General features: G+C 43.7%; 2 protein-coding genes across 5 annotated transcripts in view; one reads left to right on the plus strand and one right to left on the minus strand.

Annotated features, from left to right (window-relative positions):
* Positions 1-3,879: 3,879 nt before the first annotated feature.
* LOC110974078 (origin recognition complex subunit 5-like) lies at positions 3,880-14,897 on the minus strand. 4 transcript variants are annotated; one of them, XM_022225427.2, is made up of 9 exons: positions 14,795-14,897; positions 10,508-10,619; positions 9,668-9,964; positions 9,041-9,233; positions 7,736-7,866; positions 7,421-7,560; positions 6,288-6,513; positions 5,560-5,670; positions 3,880-4,752 (listed from the first exon to the last, which is right to left on the minus strand). In XM_022225427.2, the coding sequence occupies exons 2-9, from the start codon at positions 10,598-10,600 to the stop codon at positions 4,591-4,593; spliced, it is 1,353 nt and encodes a 450-aa protein (XP_022081119.2). In that variant the 5' UTR covers positions 10,601-10,619; positions 14,795-14,897; the 3' UTR covers positions 3,880-4,590. The 4 variants fall into 4 exon arrangements, with proteins under 4 accessions (XP_022081119.2, XP_022081117.2, XP_022081116.2 ...); XM_022225425.2 differs by lacking the exon at positions 14,795-14,897 and adding an exon at positions 11,305-11,405; XM_022225424.2 differs by lacking the exon at positions 14,795-14,897 and adding an exon at positions 11,062-11,352.
* LOC110974075 (ATP-binding cassette sub-family C member 8-like) overlaps positions 11,897-23,452 on the plus strand; it is a 42,324-nt gene continuing 30,768 nt past the window's right edge. Inside the window, exons 1-4 of the mRNA XM_022225417.2 lie at positions 11,897-12,121; positions 17,730-18,351; positions 22,073-22,309; positions 22,701-22,898. Coding sequence (XP_022081109.2) covers positions 17,737-18,351; positions 22,073-22,309; positions 22,701-22,898 — 1,050 coding nt within the window. The 5' untranslated portion in view covers positions 11,897-12,121; positions 17,730-17,736. The remainder of the gene's footprint in view (positions 12,122-17,729; positions 18,352-22,072; positions 22,310-22,700; positions 22,899-23,452) is intronic.

The following is a 23,452-nucleotide window of genomic DNA, read 5'->3' on the forward strand; positions in this document are numbered from 1 at the left end:
GACTTTCATTTTCTTAAAATCAATGTAACATGCCCTCCATCTGGGTACATCACGGATTCATCACTGGTGTGTGTTTGTCATTTTGCTGCTGGGTTCTTCATTGCTTGAAGCCACTGAATGTACCGCGATGAGTTCAGAACAAAGACCAACTTTCAAAAACACGAGGGAAAATCCACTTCATAAGACCAATCACAACGAAACCGTGTTCAAAACCACACCAATTTCGCAAAGGTTTCACGCACGTGTTTATAGTTTGACGAAATTCGTATATGCTCGCCTAGGGTGCATATGCAGAGTGCATTTTACCCGAAGGACCAGACAGGTGATAAAGGACAGAGACGTGACGCACGTCACAGCGCGTCTGATGGTATACCGCTCGCTCACGCACAATGAATTACAGCGCCCGCGGCCATCGAGACAAAGCAAAGGACGGGAAAAATACGTGACACTCATGCCGGAGAAGATCAAAACAAACAGCAGGTGTGCTGATTGGCATCGTTTCCTCCTGGTGACATATGACGGTTGCCTAGCAACCTGGCGATGGTTGAACCTGTCTCCTTTTATTAGGAGAGGGGAGGGGTGCGTGTGATGGGGGAGGGTCAGACTACCCAATAGACAACGTAAACGGGAGGGGAGGGTGCGTGTGATGGGGGAGGGTCAGACTACCCAACAGACAACGTAAACGGGAGGGGAGGGTGCGTGTGATGGGGGAGGGTCACGCTACCCAACAGACAACGTAAGCGGGAGGGGAGGGGTGCGTGTGATGGGGGAGGGTCAGACTACCCAACAGACAACGTAAACGGGAGGGGAGGGGTGCTTGTGATTGGGGAGGGTCAGGCGACCCAATAGACAACGGAAACGGGAGGGGAGGGGTGCGTGTGATGGGGGAGGGTCAGACTACCCAATAGACAACGTAAACGGGAGGGGAGGGTGCGTGTGATGGGGGAGGGTCAGACTACCCAATAGACAACGTAAACGGGAGGGGAGGGGTGCGTGTGATGGGGCAGGGTCAGGCAACCCAACAGACAACGTAAACGGGAGGGGAGGGGTGCGTGTGATGGGGGAGGGTCAGGCTACCCAACAGACAACGTAAACGGGAGGGGAGGGGTGCGTGTGATGGGGGAGGGTCAGACTACCCAACAGACAACGTAAGCACTCGGCCTGGGACCTACGAAAAATTAATAAAACGCTTGAATTTCAATGCATGGAAAGCTTCAGATTAGCTGGTTCAGTACAATTAACTGGAACTTAGCATGGCATGCGAAGTTCCAGCGTTTCCTGTCAGCGCTGTGATATTAGTGCCCATAGGGACAATGGTACAGTGAATGCCGCCTATATGCTGATAAAGGGGAGGGAGGGTTCGAGTATGTTTGATTGCCTTAAAAAAATCTTTAATTTTAGATTGAAGTTTTTGTGTTAGTTTTGTGGGGATGTCGGGGCGTGCTCTGGACACGGCAAACAGGGTCTACGCCACAAATCTAACACTGAAGCATGACACTGGGTTTGTTGGTCGTTTTGAAGTTTTAGATCCGTCCCTTTTTACGTCACACTCGCAGTTTTTCTTACCTGTGGTAAGACACCACGGATTGCCGTCGGTGAAAACGCTAAAAATGATAGAGTGTTGAAAATCTCACGCAGCTATGTCAACACATCCAACAAAAAAATGCTTCTTCTAAATATTTAATCAATTATTACGGGAGTAAATTTCAATTTTGAGGCAAACCCTTCTGCCAATTTTGGCCGCCCAGTCAAAAGATATAGGCAAAAAAGAAAGGTCTGGTGGCCTTGTTACGAGCACAAAATGTGTATCAAAAAGATGCCACATAAAAGCTGGTCCATAAATGCTACAAATGCAAAACGTCAAGCGCAATTTTCAAATAAAATAATGCAGGAGGTGACATATTTTCAACTTTTGCGAATTCGCAACGTCAGCCTTTTGTGATCACTAACTTTTCGTGCTGATAGCTGAGTGACCCCTTCGACTCGACGTTACAAATTCACATTCGCGCGCACTCGCGCCGAAATCGGCTCGTTGTCCGTCTCTATTGATATTCTGGCTTTCATTCATCTAGACTATGCTGTCTTTAACCATTTAACTTGAGATATCTTTCAAGCACAGCCTAACTATTCAAGTCTAGTGGGGCCATTCTCATCCTGCTGTGATATATTCATAGAAACGCATACTTGATATCCTCCTTCAAGTAGATGGGTCCGTTTAATGACTTTTCCCAAATGCGTCAAAGTTCCCCGCGACGAGGATCGAGGTGTAGCCAGGGCAGCGCCTTCCAGAGCGACCTCGCGCATGCATGCACCAACCGAAGGGTACTTGCAATACTGACAAAATTATGAAAGTTGAATGAGCCGGGAAATAACACGTATACTCTCTGTGCTTGCTATTAGATTGATCGTCGGGCGGAAGCGAGGTATGATCCCGCGGCAAGGCTGCGTGATCATTCCTAATAGCCCGGGCCGCAGCGCGGCCCTTGAAGACGGACACTGACTTCCTCTGGGTCCTTGGTGATTATCGCGCAAGTGCACAGCGCCCAGTTTAACTTGGCGTTTTAGAGGATGCTTTTCTCCTCGTGCAAGATGATGAATTCTACATGAGAGGTCCCAAATACCGTGGACGGCATGATAGCCAGGTATCTGCAGATGCACATCGCTTAAAGATTTATGTCGTCTTCACTCAATTCATCTTTATAAACATCCAACGTGTTTTTAGGGGCTGTCCACAAAGTAGGCCTACAATATACGCAGGGGGTGGTGCCGTTGCGTACACCATGCGTGCAGAGGGGAGGGAAGGGGGTTCAAGCCAGGGCGTACCGTACGCAAACCGAAAATTTGCTTGTAATGAATCTTTGTCATATCAATACACATTCAATACCAGAATCCTCCATCGTCCACTCTACCATTTATCCTCCCATGGCAACGCTAATTATTAGTAAACCGCAACATTACTCATGACACAAAGACCGGCAGTGTCCTGGAATTGTGGAATGCGTACAGGGTTGGAGCCGTGACTGCGTAAGCCACGCGCACAGGGTTGGAGCCGTGACTGCGAAAGCCACGCGCACAGGGGGAGGAGGGGTCTGGAAAGTGGGCATTTCGTGGGTACGTACTTTATGGACGGCCCCCTATGCATGTTTATGAAAGGACGGGAAAACCGGATTGAAACTAAGCCTACACCATTTCTGGGATGCACTCCTTTAACGTGAAAATTCTAAGTGGACGTTACACGGTAAATCCATTAAGTTATTTATAAGTTCCCAGGAGAATTAGAAATTCTGAGGTACCTTGCCATACGCACGTCAACACTTGCTCCAAGCGTTGCGTGTCCGTCATTCGCTCCCGGGGCGATTTGACAGCCGAAAGCAACGCACTCGTGTGTTCTGTTAATGAAGTTGATTTTTGTGTTCGTGAACTTGAAAGTGAAACGCATCGTCTACGCAACGCACCATAAAAACATACACGTATATGGAAAGGCGCCTTAAGTATGTAACGATGATTTCTATAGAAGGGATTCAGCACTAACTGGCACACGCGTCATAACTAGGGTCGAAAATTTCCAGATTTCAATGGAAGCCTGGGGGCGCACTTATTTCAGAGGGCCAACCGGCGAAGTGCGGCTTATACATACGTTGTGTACGTCTCAAAGTTTTAACGGGGGGGGGGGGACACGGACATGCGCTGTGGACACTTGCATGCCCCCTTTGTCCCCCATGGTTACGCCACTGCTAAGCGGCTCTAAAAGTTAGAGAATGTTTAGTTTGAAATGTATGCTACTGCTAGCCTAGCCCCAGACTGGGGCCAGTCTACTGGACTACCTGGTCATCCAGTTAAAAGAAATTCGTGATTATAAAATAAATGTAGTCCACAAAATAAACTTCAATATCAAAATTTAATATCAAGACGTGCGAGTGGAAAATGTAACACTCTTCCACAACTTGTTCTTGTGTCAGTTCAAAGAAAGAATTTCATCGCACAACAGAGATCTCACAAACTCCGAATTGAGACATATCTCGAGCAATTCAGTCATTCATATTTTCAGTTGCACAAAATATAACAATGTAACATTTATTTACTCTGAGCAGGGAATGCAACGTTGCCATATTTCTGCCCTGATCAGTGCGTACCTGACTACCTCATTATTAAACAAGCCATGTGCAACAGTTGCTTCCCATTTGTACTGCAGGAAAACTGGAAACTCAGTTATATCTGTATATCAATTCACTACAGGTCCAGGGGCTGTCGAGATTTCTCACTGGAAAAAGTATCCCTAAAAACCTGATAACAGACATATACGTGTCAGTTTTCGTCTAACAACAAAACCTGAATGACTGTTAATATGTGCCAGATTAAGTTTGTGCGAGAGGTAATTTCCTAGCTGCAACGGACTTTGATTCGATGCTTATGAATAGCTGAGACAATGCCCACTCTAGCAACTTTGGGCTCTTCTTGTACAGTTTGATTTGGTCAGGCCCACATTGAATCCATATTTGGTGCTCTGATGAGGTAAGGATGTCACTCGTTGGACAGAATACCCAAATGTCCTCACTCAACCAAATACATAATGGTAACCGATTCTGCCTTTCATTTTACAAAGTCATACAAGTATCTAATGACATCAAAGCCCACGGTCCTTGCGATGGAACGGATGAATTCCAGCGACACGGTGCACTTGTATTTCGGTGTGTCCAACTGGTCCTCATGTCCTACTTGTGCTAACAGCTGCAGGGTTACCAGTGAAGAAATCTGCGGGGAGAAAACCAGAACAGAGGGTCCATGTTAATAAGTTATCTTAGTCCAGCAATTCACCAGCACAGACATGACAGAGTGGTAAGTTCACAAGTGGAAAAATCTTAAGTATGTTTTAAATTGATGATTGTCAAGGTCAGGAAAGATGAGTTGATTTCAAGATGTAATTTTACATTGGGGAGATGTTGAATTATATAACAGGTTTTGTCCTTACCCTTAACCGGACTAGCACTGAGCATATAGTGTTTATCAGTAGATATGTTGGGTAAGGGCAAAACCCGTTATATAAGATGAGTTGATTTGGGATGTGCTGCTCAAGGTTGGTATTTGAAGAGTTGAACACAGGTTGGTTGGATTGCATTTGGTTGAGCTGGCTGGAGCTAGATTGGCTTAGACTGACATGGGTTGGGCTTGGGTTGGGTGTAATTTGCACTGGTTGAACAGGATGGGCTTTGGGTCAGATGGGGTTGGCTAGGCAGGGTAGGCTGGGTAGAGAAAGTTTGGGTTTGGTTAGGCTGGGTGAAGAAAGGTTGGGTATGGCTGATAAGCATGACTAGGCCGAGACGGACCAGGGTTGGGCTGTGCAGAGCTTGGCTGACCACAGCTAACTGAACTGGCCAAGGGGCTGGCCACATGGCCAGGCCAAGTTGGCCACTTACTGCACTGGACCAGGTTCAGTAGACTGGATAAGCTTTGGCAGTGTTGCAACTAGATGGGAGTGAATTAGATTCAATTAGATAGACAGGACAGTGGGGCTGACATCGGAAGGCAAGACGGGGTTCTGTGGAAAACAATAACTGTTACCTGTGAGAAGATGTTGGCTGTAGGGGCAACCCTGGAGTCCACTATGCTGTAAAATATGGCCATCAGTCTGTCAAGTGGGAATGCCCTGGGGCCAAGCAGCTGATGGCTGGTCTGTGAGGGAGATCACAGATGCAGAGGTTGAATTGCTAGCACTCTGAGTGCGAGGATTGGGAACATCAGGACATTTGAATCCATTCCTAACCCTACCCCCTCGAACCTCAGATACCAAGTCATGGTAGTTGTCCCGGTATCAAGACACACCTCATGCATTTGTGAATTCTGACACAGGGTGGAATTAAAGTGAACCATAACAGCTTGTGAAGTCGAAATATTTGAATGTTGAAAATTACTTTCTATCTGACAAGGAAGAAGAAAGGCTTCCAAAGATTGGGGGAATATTTTATAACAGAAACCAAATTACATTAAATGCTACACGAAAAATTATTCAAGTCCAAAGATTGCTGATGAGCATTTTGGATAGGGACAGCACTGGCAATTTGAAGTCATTTCTTAACAGTTTGTTATGTTTTCTTCTTTGAATTATGGGGTTAGATTTCATTTAAGGGTACCAAGGTAGCCACGTTTTATCTCAATAGGGTACTCAGTTTGCATGTATATAGACATATACGCACAACACCAATCAGTGCCCTTTCGCTGTTTGGAATTGTTAATGAAAAATTTAACATTATCACTGCTGTGTAGCACCTTTCAGTGTTTTGTAAACTCACTTCCTTCTTGCGATTCACGGCGCTCTTCTTCACCTTGCCATGGTTCTTGGAGAAGAACCTGCGGTCGTAGCGGGCCGGGTTGTAGGAGGCCAGATAGGCGGCAATCAGCAGGTACTTGGAGTAGAAGGGTAGCTCCATCTGGGCCCTGGCGGACAGGATGCCTGGCTGGGAGGTTTGCTGACCGGGCTGGCCGGTCTCGGCGCGCTGGAACTTCTCCCACTGCTCGCTGTCAAGAAGCAAGGGCAAGACCATTTTCAAAGGCTGTGAATTTTGAAGTTTATATTCTAAGTACACGTCAAGTAATAGGATCAGAGTATTTATGAAGCGCACAGTGTCTAACGCTAATCTGTTTTGTGAAAGTGCCTATATATTATCAAGTATGCCTGCTTATTAGGCTAACAGCAACCAAATATTCTTGAAACCGTTTCACCTCGCTGCTGAGTATACAACCCAATGCAGCCATTTCAGGTACAAATGGTTGAACCTAATAACATATTTCTGCCCTCATGGGTAGGGATTGGGTACCAATCTACTCCTGGGTGCAGGGTGGCACGTAGGAAAGAAGCGACTTTCAAAAGATCGTAAAATGTGACCAGCTGCTGGATTTGAAGCCCCAACCCTATGACTGGGTACTAAAATTGCTGACAAATAGGCCACTGTGGTGTCTTGTATCAGACAAATCTTTCTTATTCATAAGAGCTATAGTCACACTGGTACTGCCTGCAATTATTATCTCACACAAGTTCGCAAAGTCAGAGCACATGTCAGGTTCTGACAGATGGGATGGTTCAAGTAGAGAATAGGCATCACAGACCAGTGTTTCGTTTGAATAAAAACTAGGTTACTAAATTAATAATCTGATAAAACTTGACTGTGAAGAAAAACATTCTGTACAATCTGGTTACAGGTTCTTTAACATGAAAGGATCTCAGATCACTAATGACAAAGAGACTCAATCAAAACTAGTTTTCCTGTTCTAAAACTCCTTTTGGAAACGTTATCCAAGTGATCCCTCAAGAAAAAGAACTGTGCATACAAAATTCCCAAAATCGAACACCAGGCATTATTTCCTTTCCTTTCCTGACAGGTGGCTCCGATCGTTTGAGTTCATTCCAACTTTGGATCGGCAGTACCTTGTGACCTCCCTGAGATAGACCGTCTGCAGAGCTTTCTTCAGGTGCGGCTCGATGTTCCGCCACAGCTTGTGCGAGTCCTTCTCGGATGCTTCCCCCTTGGTGATGGGCTCAACATACTTTGGGAAGTTCAGCTGAGCCTGTTGACCATACCATGATTCATTCAGTAATCCCCAAACGACACGGTTAATCTTTGTCCGAGCTCTGCACTCCATAATGTTCACCATCACTACCATTTAGTCAATACCATCCCAGATCAATCAAAGTCCAACGTGGAAAAACCAGTGGAAGCCCATCCACTGATGAAATACTCACCAAGTGTCTAATCTCGTTCAGGTCACGGCACACCATGTAGAAGATACTCATGAGCAAGTTGACGTAGGACGAGTAGAACTCCACGGAGTAACCCTCAGGGCAGTCTGTGGCAATAATCTCCAATAACTCACCTGAAATTTATCAAACGAATGGGTGGAATTGAGTGTTGGTATTAACCAACCCCCCCACTTGCCACGTTCCTTTTGGACTACACAGCATGTATGTATCCTTAAAAATGTTAAACGTCACCAGGACAGAAATCTGCCTCCGAATATTTGCCTCATCTCACACGTTTAAAATCTCTCCTTGTTCCTTAACATAGGATGATGGGTTGTCTTCACCTCAGACATGAATAAAGTTGGGAGAGGGGACCCAAATGAAACCCCACTTTGTTTGACAGTCTACTCTGAAATGAAAATGGACGGGATGTGCATGCCGAAGTAACTCTTTGTATTTACGAGGACAGGGCCTCTGAACTATACTGCACTTTGCCATCCAAAGGGAAACTCAGTCCTTTGACATGAGTTGTGCTGGGGCTCCTATTGAACCCATGGTGTATATGGGGGAGGGGAGATGGACTGCTCCTTATCCCTCCTATAGCCTTTCTTACTCTCAACTTGTAATGTGGAGGCAGGAACCAGGCGGGGAGCCCCAACATTTGTATTATAAAAACAAAAGTGGTCGGGGGAGTGTTTTCGCAACAGTGTACTGAAACACGTTTCTGCTTTGGCCATTGGTTTGAGCATCTTTCTGACCTCAGCTCAGCCTCTGTGGCCTCAAACTGTACTGAAGGATGGAGCCAGTTCACTGCCTTTTCAAAATGGCAGAAAATAAGAAGACAATTTTCTGTTGTCTCCAAAATCAGTGAATTAGATATCCCCGAATTTGATGCTGCAGGCAACGAACCAAAGAGGGCACCCAAAATGACATAAGCCAGTAATGGTGGCTGCTACCTTGTACCCTGTTTCTCTTGAAATATGCCACTGTTTAACAGTCTTTATTTTTGCATGCCATCTTAGAGTGTTTTCGAAACAAGTGGATTTGGTTTACTGGTTCCAACCATTTTGAAGAAGCGTTCGGAACTACAAGCTCTGACTTGAACCAGCGATACCGAAGTCTATGACAAATCCACTCGTTTCGAAAACGCTCTTAAAAATTTTCCAGGTTACTATGTAACGTCATAAACATGTTTCTGGTTAGGGGTCTAAAAACACGCCCCTGGGCTGACTTAAAGTAACCACTCACATATGACACTCATATGGTCTGACTTTTAGATAGGCATGTTCCTCACTTTTTTCTACTCACTCTTTGTGTAATCTGGGAAGTGGATGATGAAGGGCTCCACATGATTGGAGCCGAACCCAAAGAGGAATTTCTCCCAGACAATCTGGCTGAGGAGGAGAACGCACACGTTGCACCCGGACAACTGGGAAAGGTTGAGGAAGGCCGGCAGAATGTTGCCGTCCATGTTGCGAAGACGCTCAGCTTTGTCCAGTACCTGGGAAGGTGGCAAGATTTCGTGCAAGCAAACTTACGCATATTTTAAAGATAGAGTCTATCATTTGCAGTTATCCCAAAAGTACCTGACAAAAAATATAAATGACAGCATACTTGGTTGATAGATGGCTATGGGACTAATCTCCCTGTTAAATAAGTCTTTCTGGCAAGCTGTCATTTAGAATATAACAATGAGAGATGGCCACTTCCAGCGATGTGTCTAAAGATGCATGAAAATTGCCATCAGATGTTCACAAACATTGACATAACGCACATGCACGTGTTTTTACTATAAATTGTCTGCATGTTCAGTGAGTGATATCATGAAGCTGTATTTGACTGAGCATGGGAACGTGTCGCAGATGCCGAATTCAGGCAAAACTGATACTGCACGGCTGAAAAATATGACACTAAAGACATCAACGTAAGACTCACAATATAAACAGTTTGATTTTGTATTCCCCTGTCCTCGGTGGTCTTCTTCAAGAGTCGCACAAACGTGTTCATGTTCTCACAACGGTTCAAGCTACAGTAGTTGTTCTCGGGACTGGGCTCGTGATTGGCCACCCGGTCCAGGATTCTGTCCAATAGCTGCCGTGTCGTCTGGCACTCTATGCAGTTGACGAAGGCGTGGGGGAGAGCCAACGTCTTGAGGAGCGTGGAAACAACAAGCGTTTTACCGGTTGCGGCGTGCCCGTATATGAACACAGACGGGTAGGTAGGATGGGACGGCTGCAGAAATTTAAAACATCAAAATACCTAGCTAAGGCGTTTTGAGGGTAATTTAGACACTGTTTTCCCTGTCTAAATAAGTTCTGAACAGAGGCTACAGCCCTTGATCTGAAGAGTACAAAACTAGCAGTGACACCCAACAAAAGTTTCTGCTCAACTCTAACTGATCTACAGAAAGACCTCTTGCGGAATGGCCGTAGAATATGTACACATGGAAGGGGGGAGGGTTGATCTGAGGGGAATCTGAGGTGACGCACACATATAAGTATGCAGAGCAATAAGTTGTTTTTGACTGACAAAAAAATGCCCTTTCTCCTATTTCTATCAACTGGGACCAACTTCTATGAATCGAAAATGGTTATAATATGTCATCTTGCACCCCATGCTAAGCATTACCAGCACTGGTCAGTCTGATAGGTCAAAGGGTATAAGAATGGGGGGTTGGAGCCACTGTACACCATGGGGCGGGGGCTAAAAAGTCAACACTTCGTGCATATATACTTAACAAATAGCCTCCTTAAGAATCCCAGTGACCACACCCACCTCTCCCATAAGACTACGTAGCAATGCTATCTGTTTCTGCCGACATAATATGCTGAGTGGGTCTTCCATTTCTGACGCTGTGGTACCCTCCATCGTGAATTCTCTTCAAAACCTGCAAAAGTGGATACAGGATTTTTGCTTGTTATGGAACAGGAAATACGTCCACGGCTGCAAATCATTCACAATGATTTTATAACCAAGTGATGAAAAACTATTCATATTCTGCCATTGAAAGACTCTCCCAATTTTCCTAAAGAGGTTTCCCAACAAATGCCTGTCCCTTTGTGAAGGTGGGGCCCAACTTTGTGGTTGTAATTTGAGGTTTACACAGCCCGCCAGCCGGTAGGGAAGCTACTAGTACTATTCCTGCAGTGTGGCTTTCGGCGTCATGAGTTTACATCACAAAAACTGCCCTCCCAAAATGACAGCAAACTGTCCCATTACATGTAAGCACTCTATAAATGCAAAACACCACAAGCAACGAGCAAATTTTAAATACATGTTTGCTATGTATAATATAAGGGTAACTGGTTAGAATGTATGATTAGTCGCACTGCCAACCAATCTGACGATTTTGCTGACTGCCTTGTGGAAAACAGTAGTCCAAGGTTTCCTCCACAGCAAAAAGCACAGTGTATGCAAGCTGCAATCAATTAACCATGCAGATCAACCGATCGTATGTGGCCTACATTTCTCTAACTTGAAACTGACTGAAGAATTCAAATAATAAATGGACACGAGTGACTCTTTATTAGCTCCTAATGATCGATCATGAAGCTTAGCTGATGCTTTCATACCCGGCGCGCGTTAATTACGTCACCACAATGCGGGAAATTCTGCAAGTCATGATCATGATGGGTCCGGACGGCATAATCATGCGCGCGCCCAGCACACCATGTGCATTGCACCTGCCCCTTTGTTCACTTGACGAAATACGAAATTAATCCCATTCGCGAATGTACATGGGGAGACAGTGAACGCAGTTCATTTAGCCAGTTTGTAGAATAGTTGCGCAACCGGGATCTGATATTTGGGGGGGGGGATTTACCCCCCAAAATAGTTCATAGTGCTCACACTTCCTCCCCTAGTTGCTTCCCAGGGGCTAGGATTTACGGTAATATCAGAACTATTTTTATTCCTCCGTCACGTGGTACAAATAAGTTCCCCCAAATCATGTTATGCTGCATTGTTGCTTGTTTAATCGTAAATCTGGGAGCAAGCTGTAGATGGATTTATTCCTCCATAAATCAACTTGTCATCGTTTCAGGTAAAAAATATATAAATAACCCGAAATGCCATGTCACTTTGAATTGGTCAAGTTCCGTAAATGGTCTAAATGGTTCCGCTCTTTCAGGCTGCATGTTCTAATTGGGACATGAGAAACTTTCCGACAGACATTAACCACAGGACAGTTCTGGAGCGAGCTCAAGGTCTCTGGATGTGAGCTGCGCCGCTGAGATCCTGGCCGATCCCGATGACACGGTGCCGGCTAGGCGCGCGGCGCGCTATGCTACATTAAATTGTGTAAGTTGTGACAGTCATGTGGAGCGCCCAACGTGCCTGAAAGTTGATTCTCTTGCGTTTTTGGCCAACAAAATTTTGGACCGTTGAAAGGTGAGCAGAACCATGGAGGTAGAAATAGGCAGATGTGCTGGCGTTAATAGGCTAGGCTTAAACGTTTAATTTTTAGAGACTGTATCTTCAAATTAAACCATGTTCCAGTGTAGGCCTACATACCAGTATCTGGATGTGCACTAGCCCAGGTTGGACGACGTATACGTTAGTCGAGACGTCGTCCAACCAAGGCTAGATGTGTACATGTACTATTACTAGTCTATGTAGTGGTAGACAAATGGTCTCCTGCGCTGGAAAGTTGTCAATAAAAAAGTAGGCATTGTTTTCATCAATAAATGGCAGTCAGTAGTACCTGACGATGCCTGACAATGCCCGAGTACGCTGTATGTACCGGTAGGTCAGACATTTTTTGCATTTTTAAGGGTAGCCTACATATAACTTGAAAAAACTTTGCAGGAGTCAGTCAGCATGGTTACTTTGTATCTTCAAGTTCTATTTTAGAATTCTACTCTGCAAAGTTATCTGAAAATTTTCATGAATAATTTAGAGTATGTGCTCCTACCTCTGTCATGTCTGTACATATACTCGTATATGGCTAACATATGTAACAAATTGACTGACTGAAATTTTTCTCTTGCACCTGTAAATCCTTGGGACCAAACTTCACTCTAGTCAATGGGTCGATAACAATTTGCTGCTTTGAATACCTGGCTTTGAATTCAACTTTGCTTTGTTTTCTTTTGCTTTGTTGCTCCACAAGCAAATCTTCATTTGGTGTAATGGCTACACATGAGTGTGGGTTTTTAATTTAAAATGAGGTATCAACTTTTACCTGGACGTGCAAAGGCATGCTTTTTCCCCTCCGGGGCCTGTCCCAAATAGTCTGTATTCTTGATTGTACAAGTACAAGTTTTGGGCAGTTCTTTCTTTTAGGACATCTACATTTTTTGTTTCGCACAATTTTTTGTAAAAACTTCTCACAAGGTGTGTGTATATTGACAGACCAAAGTTATCTTTGCAGCATTTAGAAGGCTTCCTTGTACACAGCGGATGGATTGAGTAAGTCATTATGGGAGAAGATGTATACATGTTGGAAATGTGTGGAATTCTTACATATAATGGCAGTTGAAGATACTGTATATCTGTTACATGTATGGTAGTGGGGTCCTTAAAGTAAGGATGGGCAGTTTTGGTGTGTAAAGAAACTCATATTCCAACTTTTCAAGTTTTACCCTGACTAGAAGGAGGAACTGATTCATTCATAAGGGGACTCCACAGAGAGCATTTGATGCAAGATATGGGACAGAGAGAACCCCTCCCCCCATTTGTGTTAGTCATTGTGTGACTGGAATCTCAAGAATTCTTTTCAGACGTCTAGATAGGATGTGTTAGGTATCATGTTAGGTAACAATAGTCAAAAGTGTCTACGGATTTGGGCATGTGGGGGGTACCCCTCCGTCCCATGTTTTGCTGGGCATAATGGAGAGTTTCAGTGAAAGTGCAAATCTGTTATGAATCTGCAAGTAAAACTTGTGCCTTTTAAAAAGAATGTAAGTGATTTGTGAATCTTGCAACATTATGGAAATATGCATTATACGAATAATACAACACATGTACGTACATGTGCATGTATATCGCTTGTCACGGAAGTGAAAAAAGTGAAATTATGCTCTCCAATATCATTGACAGAAACTGTTAAAAAATATGACTGGATAACATTAATTTTAGCCCCGTGTCTGGGCTCACAGAAAAAACAATATGCCATACATGTATGTCCATTTATCAAACCGTCTAGTTACATTTTATGGCAAGCACAGCTGTGATACTGGTACATAATTTTTGCCTGTCTCAATTTCCAACCCAAAAAAACATTACTGAGGGAATTATTATAATTGCCGAGTGGGCCAATCTCGAGGGAAATGGATGCTCACTAATAATGACCTGAGCCGAAGTCAAGGTACAATGTACTAAGTACCGGTAATTATCAGTGTCTAGTCTCTTGAGCCTGTCTGAAACTAGTATTAAGATCGGGCAAACACATTTATTCCTATTCATCATGCCTTCCAAGTCAGAAAGTCAAAAAGAGTTTGTAAAACATATTACATGTAAATTTCCAGTGTTTTAACAATGCTACTTACATTTCACCCTTCAAGGCACGTTATGGAATGCGCCCCCTGTGAGCCGGTGCTTTACCTAGCATTTAAGACTGGCCATGTATCATGGGCTCTGGACCAATAGGAATGTATTTACAAATAAAGATTTCTTCTGGTTAGGGTTTACACACATGTACATTTAGGGTAGTTTTGGTAGGTACATGTACAACATAAACAGGGACAGACAGGAAATTGGAATGTGCAATTGTCATATTGTACATGCAGGTGTGAAGCAAATGTACCGACCACTGGTATGTATGTGTGTTTGTTGTTCGAGTGTTGTCACACACAAGTCTTGTAAGGTACATGTATATGCAGTGCAAGGAGTATTCTGGGATCAAACACTCCACAATCAGTTGTGCACATAGTACAGAGTCATTGCCGCTTGTGGTAAAGCCCTTCAGGTGGGATGGTAGCATTTTTTTGGGGGGGGGAACAAAATTGCCAGAAAGTGGCTGTGTAAATAAAGGTGTGCAGCTTTGAAAGAGAGGTTATGTAATCTAAAGAAACAGGATTAGAATTGCCTTACAACATCACCTGGACTCTCTGCATACTGTACCTTACTGACTGCAAGTGGTTGACATCATTGGATGCGTAGAGTACAGGTACGGTACATGTATGTGTACTACATGTATGTACACCTGTTATTTTTCAGGTACATGTAACATATGTACAGTATATGCTCATGTATGCAGAAAAAAATAGTTGTGACTCATCTCCTGACTGAAAGCAACTGAGAAGTGAAAATAAGAACATGTACATGTAGGTGTCATGTGCATTTTTTTTATTCCAGCCTGACAGTGCATAAAATTGTGCTTGGAGTTCAGCATCTCACCATTGTCAGAGGGGCATTTAGGAGTCTTTTGTGTTTCGTGTTGGTGCAGTGTACCAGTACATGTACATGTATGTACATGTAGTTTTTGTTGTTACAATGTACAGTAGTGTGTACCGGCACTGCATCAGCATTCAGCAGTAAAGTTACTGCATATGCATGTACATGTCTGGCCTATTTGTTTCAAATTGAAGGCCAGCTTTCTACAGGTTGTACCAGCTTCCTATCTCATGTACAACCTTGCTTTTTTTTGGCCATGTTTGTTTAACACGGATTCGGATCACGATCAGTGATCCATCATTAGTTTACGTACACCAAAACCTGCATAGTGCATGGTGTGAACCAGCGTTAGGATCACTGATCGAGATCCAGATCTGTTTGAAACAAACAGGTCATGTGAGGATGTGCATGTCTGTACCGGTATGTGGTTTGGCAGAAATAAGAAGAAAAGAAAAGAATAGCAACTATACCGTAGCTCAGCTGTCCGTTGGCCAACAGAACAGAGGGCTTTTTCACATTCCTTGGTTAATTTGAACTACCAATCTACTACACAAACCTGATGGCATAATTATTTCATCATGACCGTTTGGGTCCAAGGTTTCAACCCAATCAGGCATGCACTACAGGAAATAACTTGTTTTAAATAAAATGTAATTTGACTCCTCATTTCATGTCATCATCACATCAGGTAAATTTTTGTCCTTTCCTTGATATCTGCAAAGTTTCAAATTGATGGAATGTGGACTCCAGGAGATGTGGGGCTTTAAACAGTGCACCTTTAACGTCGTGACTCGTTTGCTGATGATATTGTCATCACCTGAGGTCAATCTCCGTTTATAAACCTTCCCTTCCTAACTATCTGCAAGGTTTCAACCCAATCAAACATGTGTAATACAAAATACAATACACAACATTGTTATCGCAGAAAAAGCACAGATTAGAGATTTTAAACTTTTGTCCCTTTTGGCATTCCATACAATGCGATCTGCTCTCCGCACCATGCGCTCGGCATTTTGCCAGGTCTTGAGTATGCCCTACGCACTGTGTGCTGCCTGCCTCACGTTACAGGCAGATATTGCACATCCACGCACACAGCAGCCAATGTACAGTATGCGAAACAGATTTTCGAGTTCACAAATATTGTAATGCTCTATGTGAAGAAGTACACCACTTATGCACTTCATGCAGTTGACTTCAATGTTTTAGCTATCATCTAATGAACAATATATGCTTAAATCTGTTATGGTTGATCGTTTACTGAATTTTGAAGAATAAAAAAACTTTTTATCGTAACTTCCAATCTGATGACGTCATTGGCCCTAAATTTCACACATGTGTTGACTGGGTGAAGATCATCATACATGTCAATTTTCAGGCGATTCGGACAAACTTTGCCACAGACATCTACTCCAAATTCATTTTTCAGTATTTTCAACCTGTCGCTAGAGGGCGCTTGACAATCACATGACATCATCTGTAGGTGATTTGAAGAATACTATATCCCCATCGACTAACATCGTTGAAAACAAGTTGATACCTACACTGTACATGTATTACCACTTTTAAACAATAAGCCCACTTCTGGTTTTGACCGGAAGGAAGGGTCAAGTGATTTGACCCACAGGAGATAAAATGAAGACCCAATTTTAACTTGGCATGTGCCGCAAGCAGAATGTTGCTGGAAGCCGCGGTTGATTTTTATATAGATTTTGAAATAATTAACGTAATATTTAAATATAACAAATTTAATGATAAATCACTTAATGACATCATCATGATGTAATTATGTGAGTATTATCTTTGTTTCCAGGGCTTTCCTTGGTGTAACTTTGTTGAATTTGAATATTGCTGAACAACCAAAATGTTTTCTTGAAAATGTGTACAAAGTCAATGGACTGAAATAAATATTGAAAAATCAATAATAAATTACTTGATGACATGGTCATGACGTTATGTTTCTAGACACGTCTGTGCAAAAGGGTCCTTCATTGGTACAAGTTTGATGAAGATACAAAGTTGCAAAAGCACTAAAGTTGTGTACAGAATAAACGTGCACAAACCAAATGGACTTTTGCGCAGAAGAAGAAGAGGGAAGAAGGAAAAAAAACAGGACAAAAAGAATGTCTTTTTCGCAAAGTTGCAAAAAAGCCAAGAATGGTGTGCAAGTGTACATTGTATGGGCACGTTGTGTCAAATTTATCGTATGCTTTCAAGCAATATTTTCATGATGAAAAGGTTACGTACATGTACATGTATTTGCTGTTTCAGTTACATGTGGACTGAAAAGGCCACAGTCCAATCAGCCCCCTAGGTATTTTAGTAAGGAACGTGTGTGAATCCTTCAAAAGTTGTCCGCTTTACTACAGGGCAAACCAGTGACACACTCCTCATGTTTAAACTCTCAAAAAGTGGCAAGAAGCCCCGTACAGCACCATTTGGGCTCACATTTGCTGGTTTGTGCCTTCTTCCATCTATCAAACACCGGTATTTCAAACCCTCTGGGAAGTTTCACTATCTCCCTCCCCCTTCACTATCCTGGCAATCGTATAAAAAAATTCTTAAGACCATATTTAATTCTCAGACCTGTGCAGCCCTGATCGTCTTTTGTTTGCGTTGGTTGAAGGACATGGTTGAGTAACTCATCTTGTACATGTATCCACAGGGTCGGCATGGACCAGGTGCTTGGAAAGTTCAACTGGTACTGCGGAGTCAACAACACCGAGACCCTGGATAATTTGACCTTTGACCTGAACCACACCCTGTACAATGCCTGCTTTGTGGATCTGGCTTACACCCTGCCACACCTCATCTTCATCGTCTTGGGCGTCCTGGTTCTCTTCATCCTGGGATGCTGCACCCGCATCCGGAAGGAGCGCCACTGGTACCTCATCCAGTACCCAGGCCACAACTGCCGCTGGGTGATCAACTTCATCTTCTTCTCCTTGCTACTCTGCCAGATCGCCGAAGGCATCCTGAATGAGCTGGAGGTCTACAACGGACAGCCCACCAGGCCACACCTGTACGTCCCCGCAGTGCTGGTCTTCGTGGGCACCATCCTGGCCATGTTCTACTACAACCAGATGGAGACCTGGAATCGCCGGCACATGGCCTGGCTGCTGCTGGTATACTGGGCACTGGCCCTGGGAGGCGAGGTGATACGACTCCTGAATTTCCTGCATGATCTGGGGGTGGATCTCACCATATTACGGGTTGATCTCAACCTGGCAGCTATTGCCATTTACAGCCTGTTCCTTCTGCTGGAGCTAAATGTCATCCGAGTAAAGGTACATACATGTACAATATAAGCTGTATTTAGAAAATTGTACTTTCAGGGAGCAATTCAGTAATTGTCATCCTGTAGGACTTAAACTTGGTATTGGGACTCAATTTTGGGAAAAGCTACCTTAGTAAGTATGGGCAAATTATAGAAATTACATGTATGGACATGTAAGTTGCAAATTAATGTACATGATGTACCGGTATGTAAGATTACCAGCTAAAATGCCATGTATCAGTACGTGTACATGTGTGTTGTTTTTGGCTTGCTCTCGTCTGTGTTTTCTGCCTAAGTTCCATGAAATTCAGTCCCAAGCTCAAAAAGTATTGGATGACACCTAGTGATCAAATTATTGATAAGATGCATGAAAATGGAAAAGAAAGCCTATGAGCCTGGGCCCACATAGGCCTGGCAGCTGTACATTGTCATATTGGCCCACATGGAGTAGACAGTTGTCTTGGCCCATAGGGACCAGATAGCCATATATATTGGACCACATGAGCCAGGCATCTGTACATGTATATTGGACCACATGGGCTAGACAGTTGTGTAGGCCCACATGGACCGGGCAGCTGTCTAGTCTTGGCTCATAAGGGCCAATGAGGGAAACACTCCACAAGAGAGAGAGGCAAGGTTTCCACTGCCTTTTCCTTGTGGACATTTCAACTCCTTTCCCAGTTTATCTTTTTAATCCCTTTACCAAACAATTACTGATAATCAGTAGTCAAACACAAACAAACTAGAGTTTGCCTGCCACTGCTTTCGGTCACTGAAGCATAAAATTGTAACTAGCTTTCTCAGTGTTGCTGTGGCCTTTTTCCCCCAGAGTTGAAGTTCCTAGAGTGGTATCACAAAATGCAAAGCCCTGATTTATGTAGTTTCGTTACAATTTTAACTCATAAGGTGATCACTGGTTATGTCGGTAACTTACTCAGAAAGATAAAGAATTACTATTAACAAAGTAAACCACTAGCCTCTGAATCTTGTTGACACAAGATAAACAGTGGAAACTAATAAAAAATCTGAAAAGGCAGTGCTTTCTCAGAGTTAGAGTTGTCTTCTGGCCCATGTTGGCCAAGCAGAGCTCTGTCTTTTGGGCTGGTACATATGCCAGGCAACTCTATATTGGCCTACATGGGCCAGACTGCTGTATATTGGACCACATGATCCAGGCAGCTGTATGTATATTGGCCTACATGTACATGGGCCCACATGCACCTGTACCAGGCAGCTGTCTTGGCCCACATGAGTTAGACAGCTGTCTTTTGGCCACATGGGCCAGACAGTTGTCTTTTGGCCCATACTGAACCAGGCAGGTGTCTTTTGGCACACATGGACCAGGCAGCTGTCATTTGGACCACGTGGGCCAGTCAGCTGTCTTATGGCCATCTCCATCGTCTTTTCTAATGAGACTGCATTTTAGATTTTGCTTTGTGAGTCCACCTTTACTTTATACGTGTAGAACTCTCTTAAATGGGAAGGAGCCTCTGTTATAATTAAAGGTACGGTACATGTGCACATAGCTTCTGTTTGGAATCTACATGTGTATTTTTTAAGCCACCCCGAAAATGAATGGTGTGTCCCAAACTGGAAATCAGCCATTTTGATGAAAGATCCCTCCACAACATGGCTAGTGCCACTCTCGGACCCAGTTGCATCCAAACTGCTCAGAATTGGAAGCCCTAAGTCCAGGCCAGAGGTCCATTGCCATATTTCTCAAGTCTCCGATTCCATGGCTCTCAGAACTCTCTGATATCAATATTCATGTAGTATATTTTGAGTGTATCTGCTTTTATCCACAGACCCTGCAGATGTATTTTTGGCCTATTTATTTGGTTGCCAATTGAAAAACTAATGCACTGGCACTCAGTTTGCTGAGACATTCATGTACATGTATTGGTACACTTATATACATGTAGGTCCATAAGCCTAGAGTTTAGCACTTAAAGACCGTACATGTACATGTAGTTTTGGACATCGGGGACAGGCAATCTGTCGGCTACATTGCAAATGATGGCACATAGATACATTGTGCATGGGAGCTTGTTAGATAGTACATGTATTACTGTGGGCATCAGCACAAGGAATGATTTTTCTATGGCAAGTCTTTATATTTTCATTTTACCGCAAGGACAACTCAAACTCTCTGTTTCTCGAATGTTTGTCAAGTGTCAGAGTATTATTCTGCATCAGACAAGAGATTCATACCCCGCCCTTTTTTAGTGTGTCACACCGAAGTGTCAAAGTCTGAGTTCACAAAACAAACTGTTGTGACGATTGTGCCAACAGCAAATGTTGAAACTTCGAGTCTAAATAGGGAAACACGTTTTGCATCCAGGACAGTGAATTCTGACAAAGTAAATAACAAATTGACCTTTTATATAAAGCCTTACCATACACTTCTGGGACTCTCCGTTCTTGAGCATTTTTATGTACATGTACATTGTATGAAATTTGAGAGTGGTTGGTAAAAGGAATGAAGCTCTGGTGGACTCCATGAAGTGACTTGGAAAGTTCAAAAAGACATCAGTGATTTCAGCAATCGATATACATCATAATTTTGTCTGCTGTGATGGGGTGCCAACCCTGGTACCGGTACATGTGTTTGTATTAAGTTCCAAAATAACAAGGCAAACTGCTTTAGTCATGCCAGTCAGATCTGTTGTGGCTGCCGCACCCAGCATCGCTGGTTAAAGACAAACAATGGCGTGTCCGACACCTTCACACTGGGTACATCCTTGCGAGAAGGATTTCTCACTTAATGTTACAAGGTTGTTTATTGAATAAAAACACAATATGATTTTCTGTTAGCCTTTGTATTTTTGGTGAATAGAACCTAAATTTTAAAAAATATGAAAAAGCTCCTAACACGAGTGACCCATACATGTACATGTACAGGTACTTATTTGAATGACATATTGGCTCATCTATTAACCCTGACCGCCTTGGCTCTTTTGGCTAGGATACACCCTCTTTCCTCCAAAGTCCTCCAACAACCCTATGAAAAAATTGGATACCGCCTCAGTTCTCCATAATCCTCCGATATTTCTTAAATTTGTTCTGTGGAAGGGTGCCCACGGCCTCAATCCTTCAAAATCCTCTGGCAAGTCCTCTCTTTATGTTGAGGCAATGCGAATGGTATTCTGGAGCATTAGGGAAGTTTTCACATAATGTGGGCATGAGTTTATGCATGGCTGAACATAAACAACACAAGGCCTTACCTACATAATCTTGTGGCATTGCATCCTTCACAATCAACAATGCAATTTTGCCGTGCAGTCTCACTCCTCAAAAATCCTCCAAAACCGCCTGGAGGATTTTGAAGGATTGAGGATGGTTAGGGTTAACCCTAAGCCGGTTATGCCAAAGTTTGTGGGTTTTTTTTTTAATGCTTGGTAAATCCACTAGCCTTTAATTCCAGTACCGTACAGGCTCAGTTCAAGTAGTAAACTAAAGTCACATTTTAACCCTAACACTTCTCAGTCCTCCAACAGGTGAAGGATTGAGGAGTGTTGGGGTTAATCTTACTTAATCATTGCTCTGCAGTGCTTGTCAATATTGGTATATGTACAATACACGTACATGAAGAAGTACGTGTGAATACACGCACATGGCATGGCCTGTGTTAGATGCCAAAGGTCAAAAACTTATGGAAATAGTTCATGTACATTCATACAATGGAAGTGTCCAAATCGGTAAATAGTTTTCCTTTCTGCTGCTTTTTCAAGATCTTCAAGTGTTGCTGTGAAGAGGAGAAGTTTCCAGAGGACTTGAAGAAGGACGACATGCATTATCTGCAGGGCTACACCAGCCTGCTGTCGTCGGCATTCTACTGGTGGCTGAACTGGATCTTCAAGAAGGGCTACAAGCAAGCTCTAGAGATGTCAGACCTTGGCAGCCTGTCCGAGATACACACCACCAAGTACCAGAGGGACACCTTCACCAGAGCCCTCAAGAAGGAGCAGGTACAAGCATCATGCCAGATAGGGGTCAAGTAGACAAATTCCTACCACTAAGCCTCTAAAGATACCAAAATTCTAGAATCGGCATGGATAACAATTGTGCCTCATATGTAAAGTGGCTCCGGGAGCAGGACTAGTGGAGCACCGTATGGTTGAGTATGCCCCTGTAAGTTTTCAGATGGTCAAAAATGTGAGGAAAAAAACCCTAGCAGTTTATTGAAGATGCCAGGAAGACGTGTACGTGTACTGCTCACCGAGCAAAGCCCAGTATTTGAAACTTCCAGGCGGAGTTAATTTCTTCTCAGCCACGATATAGTTTTACCAAAAGAGCCCCTTACGAAGTTGCTGTGAGTCAAAGTCTTGATTTTCACCTTCTTCCACTGGTTGACCCCAGGAGAGAGCCAAGGCAAACAAGACATCGCTCAGCCTCTACCGTGTCTACGCCCGAGCCTTTGGCTTCCGCATCCTTGTCGGGGGCTTTGTCAAGTTCTTCGGCGATGCGGCCACCTTCATACCACCCCTGGCACTGGCAGGAGCCATCAACTACGTCACCAAAATATTCTACAAAACACCGGAGGAGGAGTACATACGGGTAAGTTTGGAATGAAGCTATTGAACGCCGCTCGCTTGATGGAAATATCATTTAGCAGATGGTTCACAGTAGCATTTTGTCTTGTAGTGTAGTCCAAATGACTAATATTCTCTGTGAGAAGCCATTGATGATTCATGAGGGAAACACTCCACTAGATAGGCAAGGTTTCCACTGCCTTTGTGTTGTTGAAGGTTCGACACCTTTCCCAGCTTGTTATCTTCTTAACCACTCCTTGCGGGGCGACCCGTTTTCGAGTACATAGGCTTTATATGCAGAGCCGGGGAGCCCGGAACTGGGACAAAAGCATTGGGCCTTATAACAAAAGACCGTGCTCAGCACAAAAGACTGAGCTGCTGGGCATTAGCGTCATTTTTTCACTCTCAATAGAGGAGATAATCCAGTCTTGTTTTTAAACAGTATACCATGGTTTGAGGCATTTAGAGCGAGTGGATTACCACCAGGGACAAAAACTCCCACCACCGCAGTGATGAGCCACACAGCACCGCTGCACGCCAATCTGGCCCCTATTGAAAAGAGGTCAGCAGTGCACTGTG

The sequence above is a fragment of the Acanthaster planci genome, linkage group LG04 (assembly GCF_054643075.1).
Source record: "Acanthaster planci isolate LZ-2023a linkage group LG04, COTS_SCS, whole genome shotgun sequence".
NCBI classification, from domain to species: domain Eukaryota; kingdom Metazoa; phylum Echinodermata; class Asteroidea; order Valvatida; family Acanthasteridae; genus Acanthaster; species Acanthaster planci.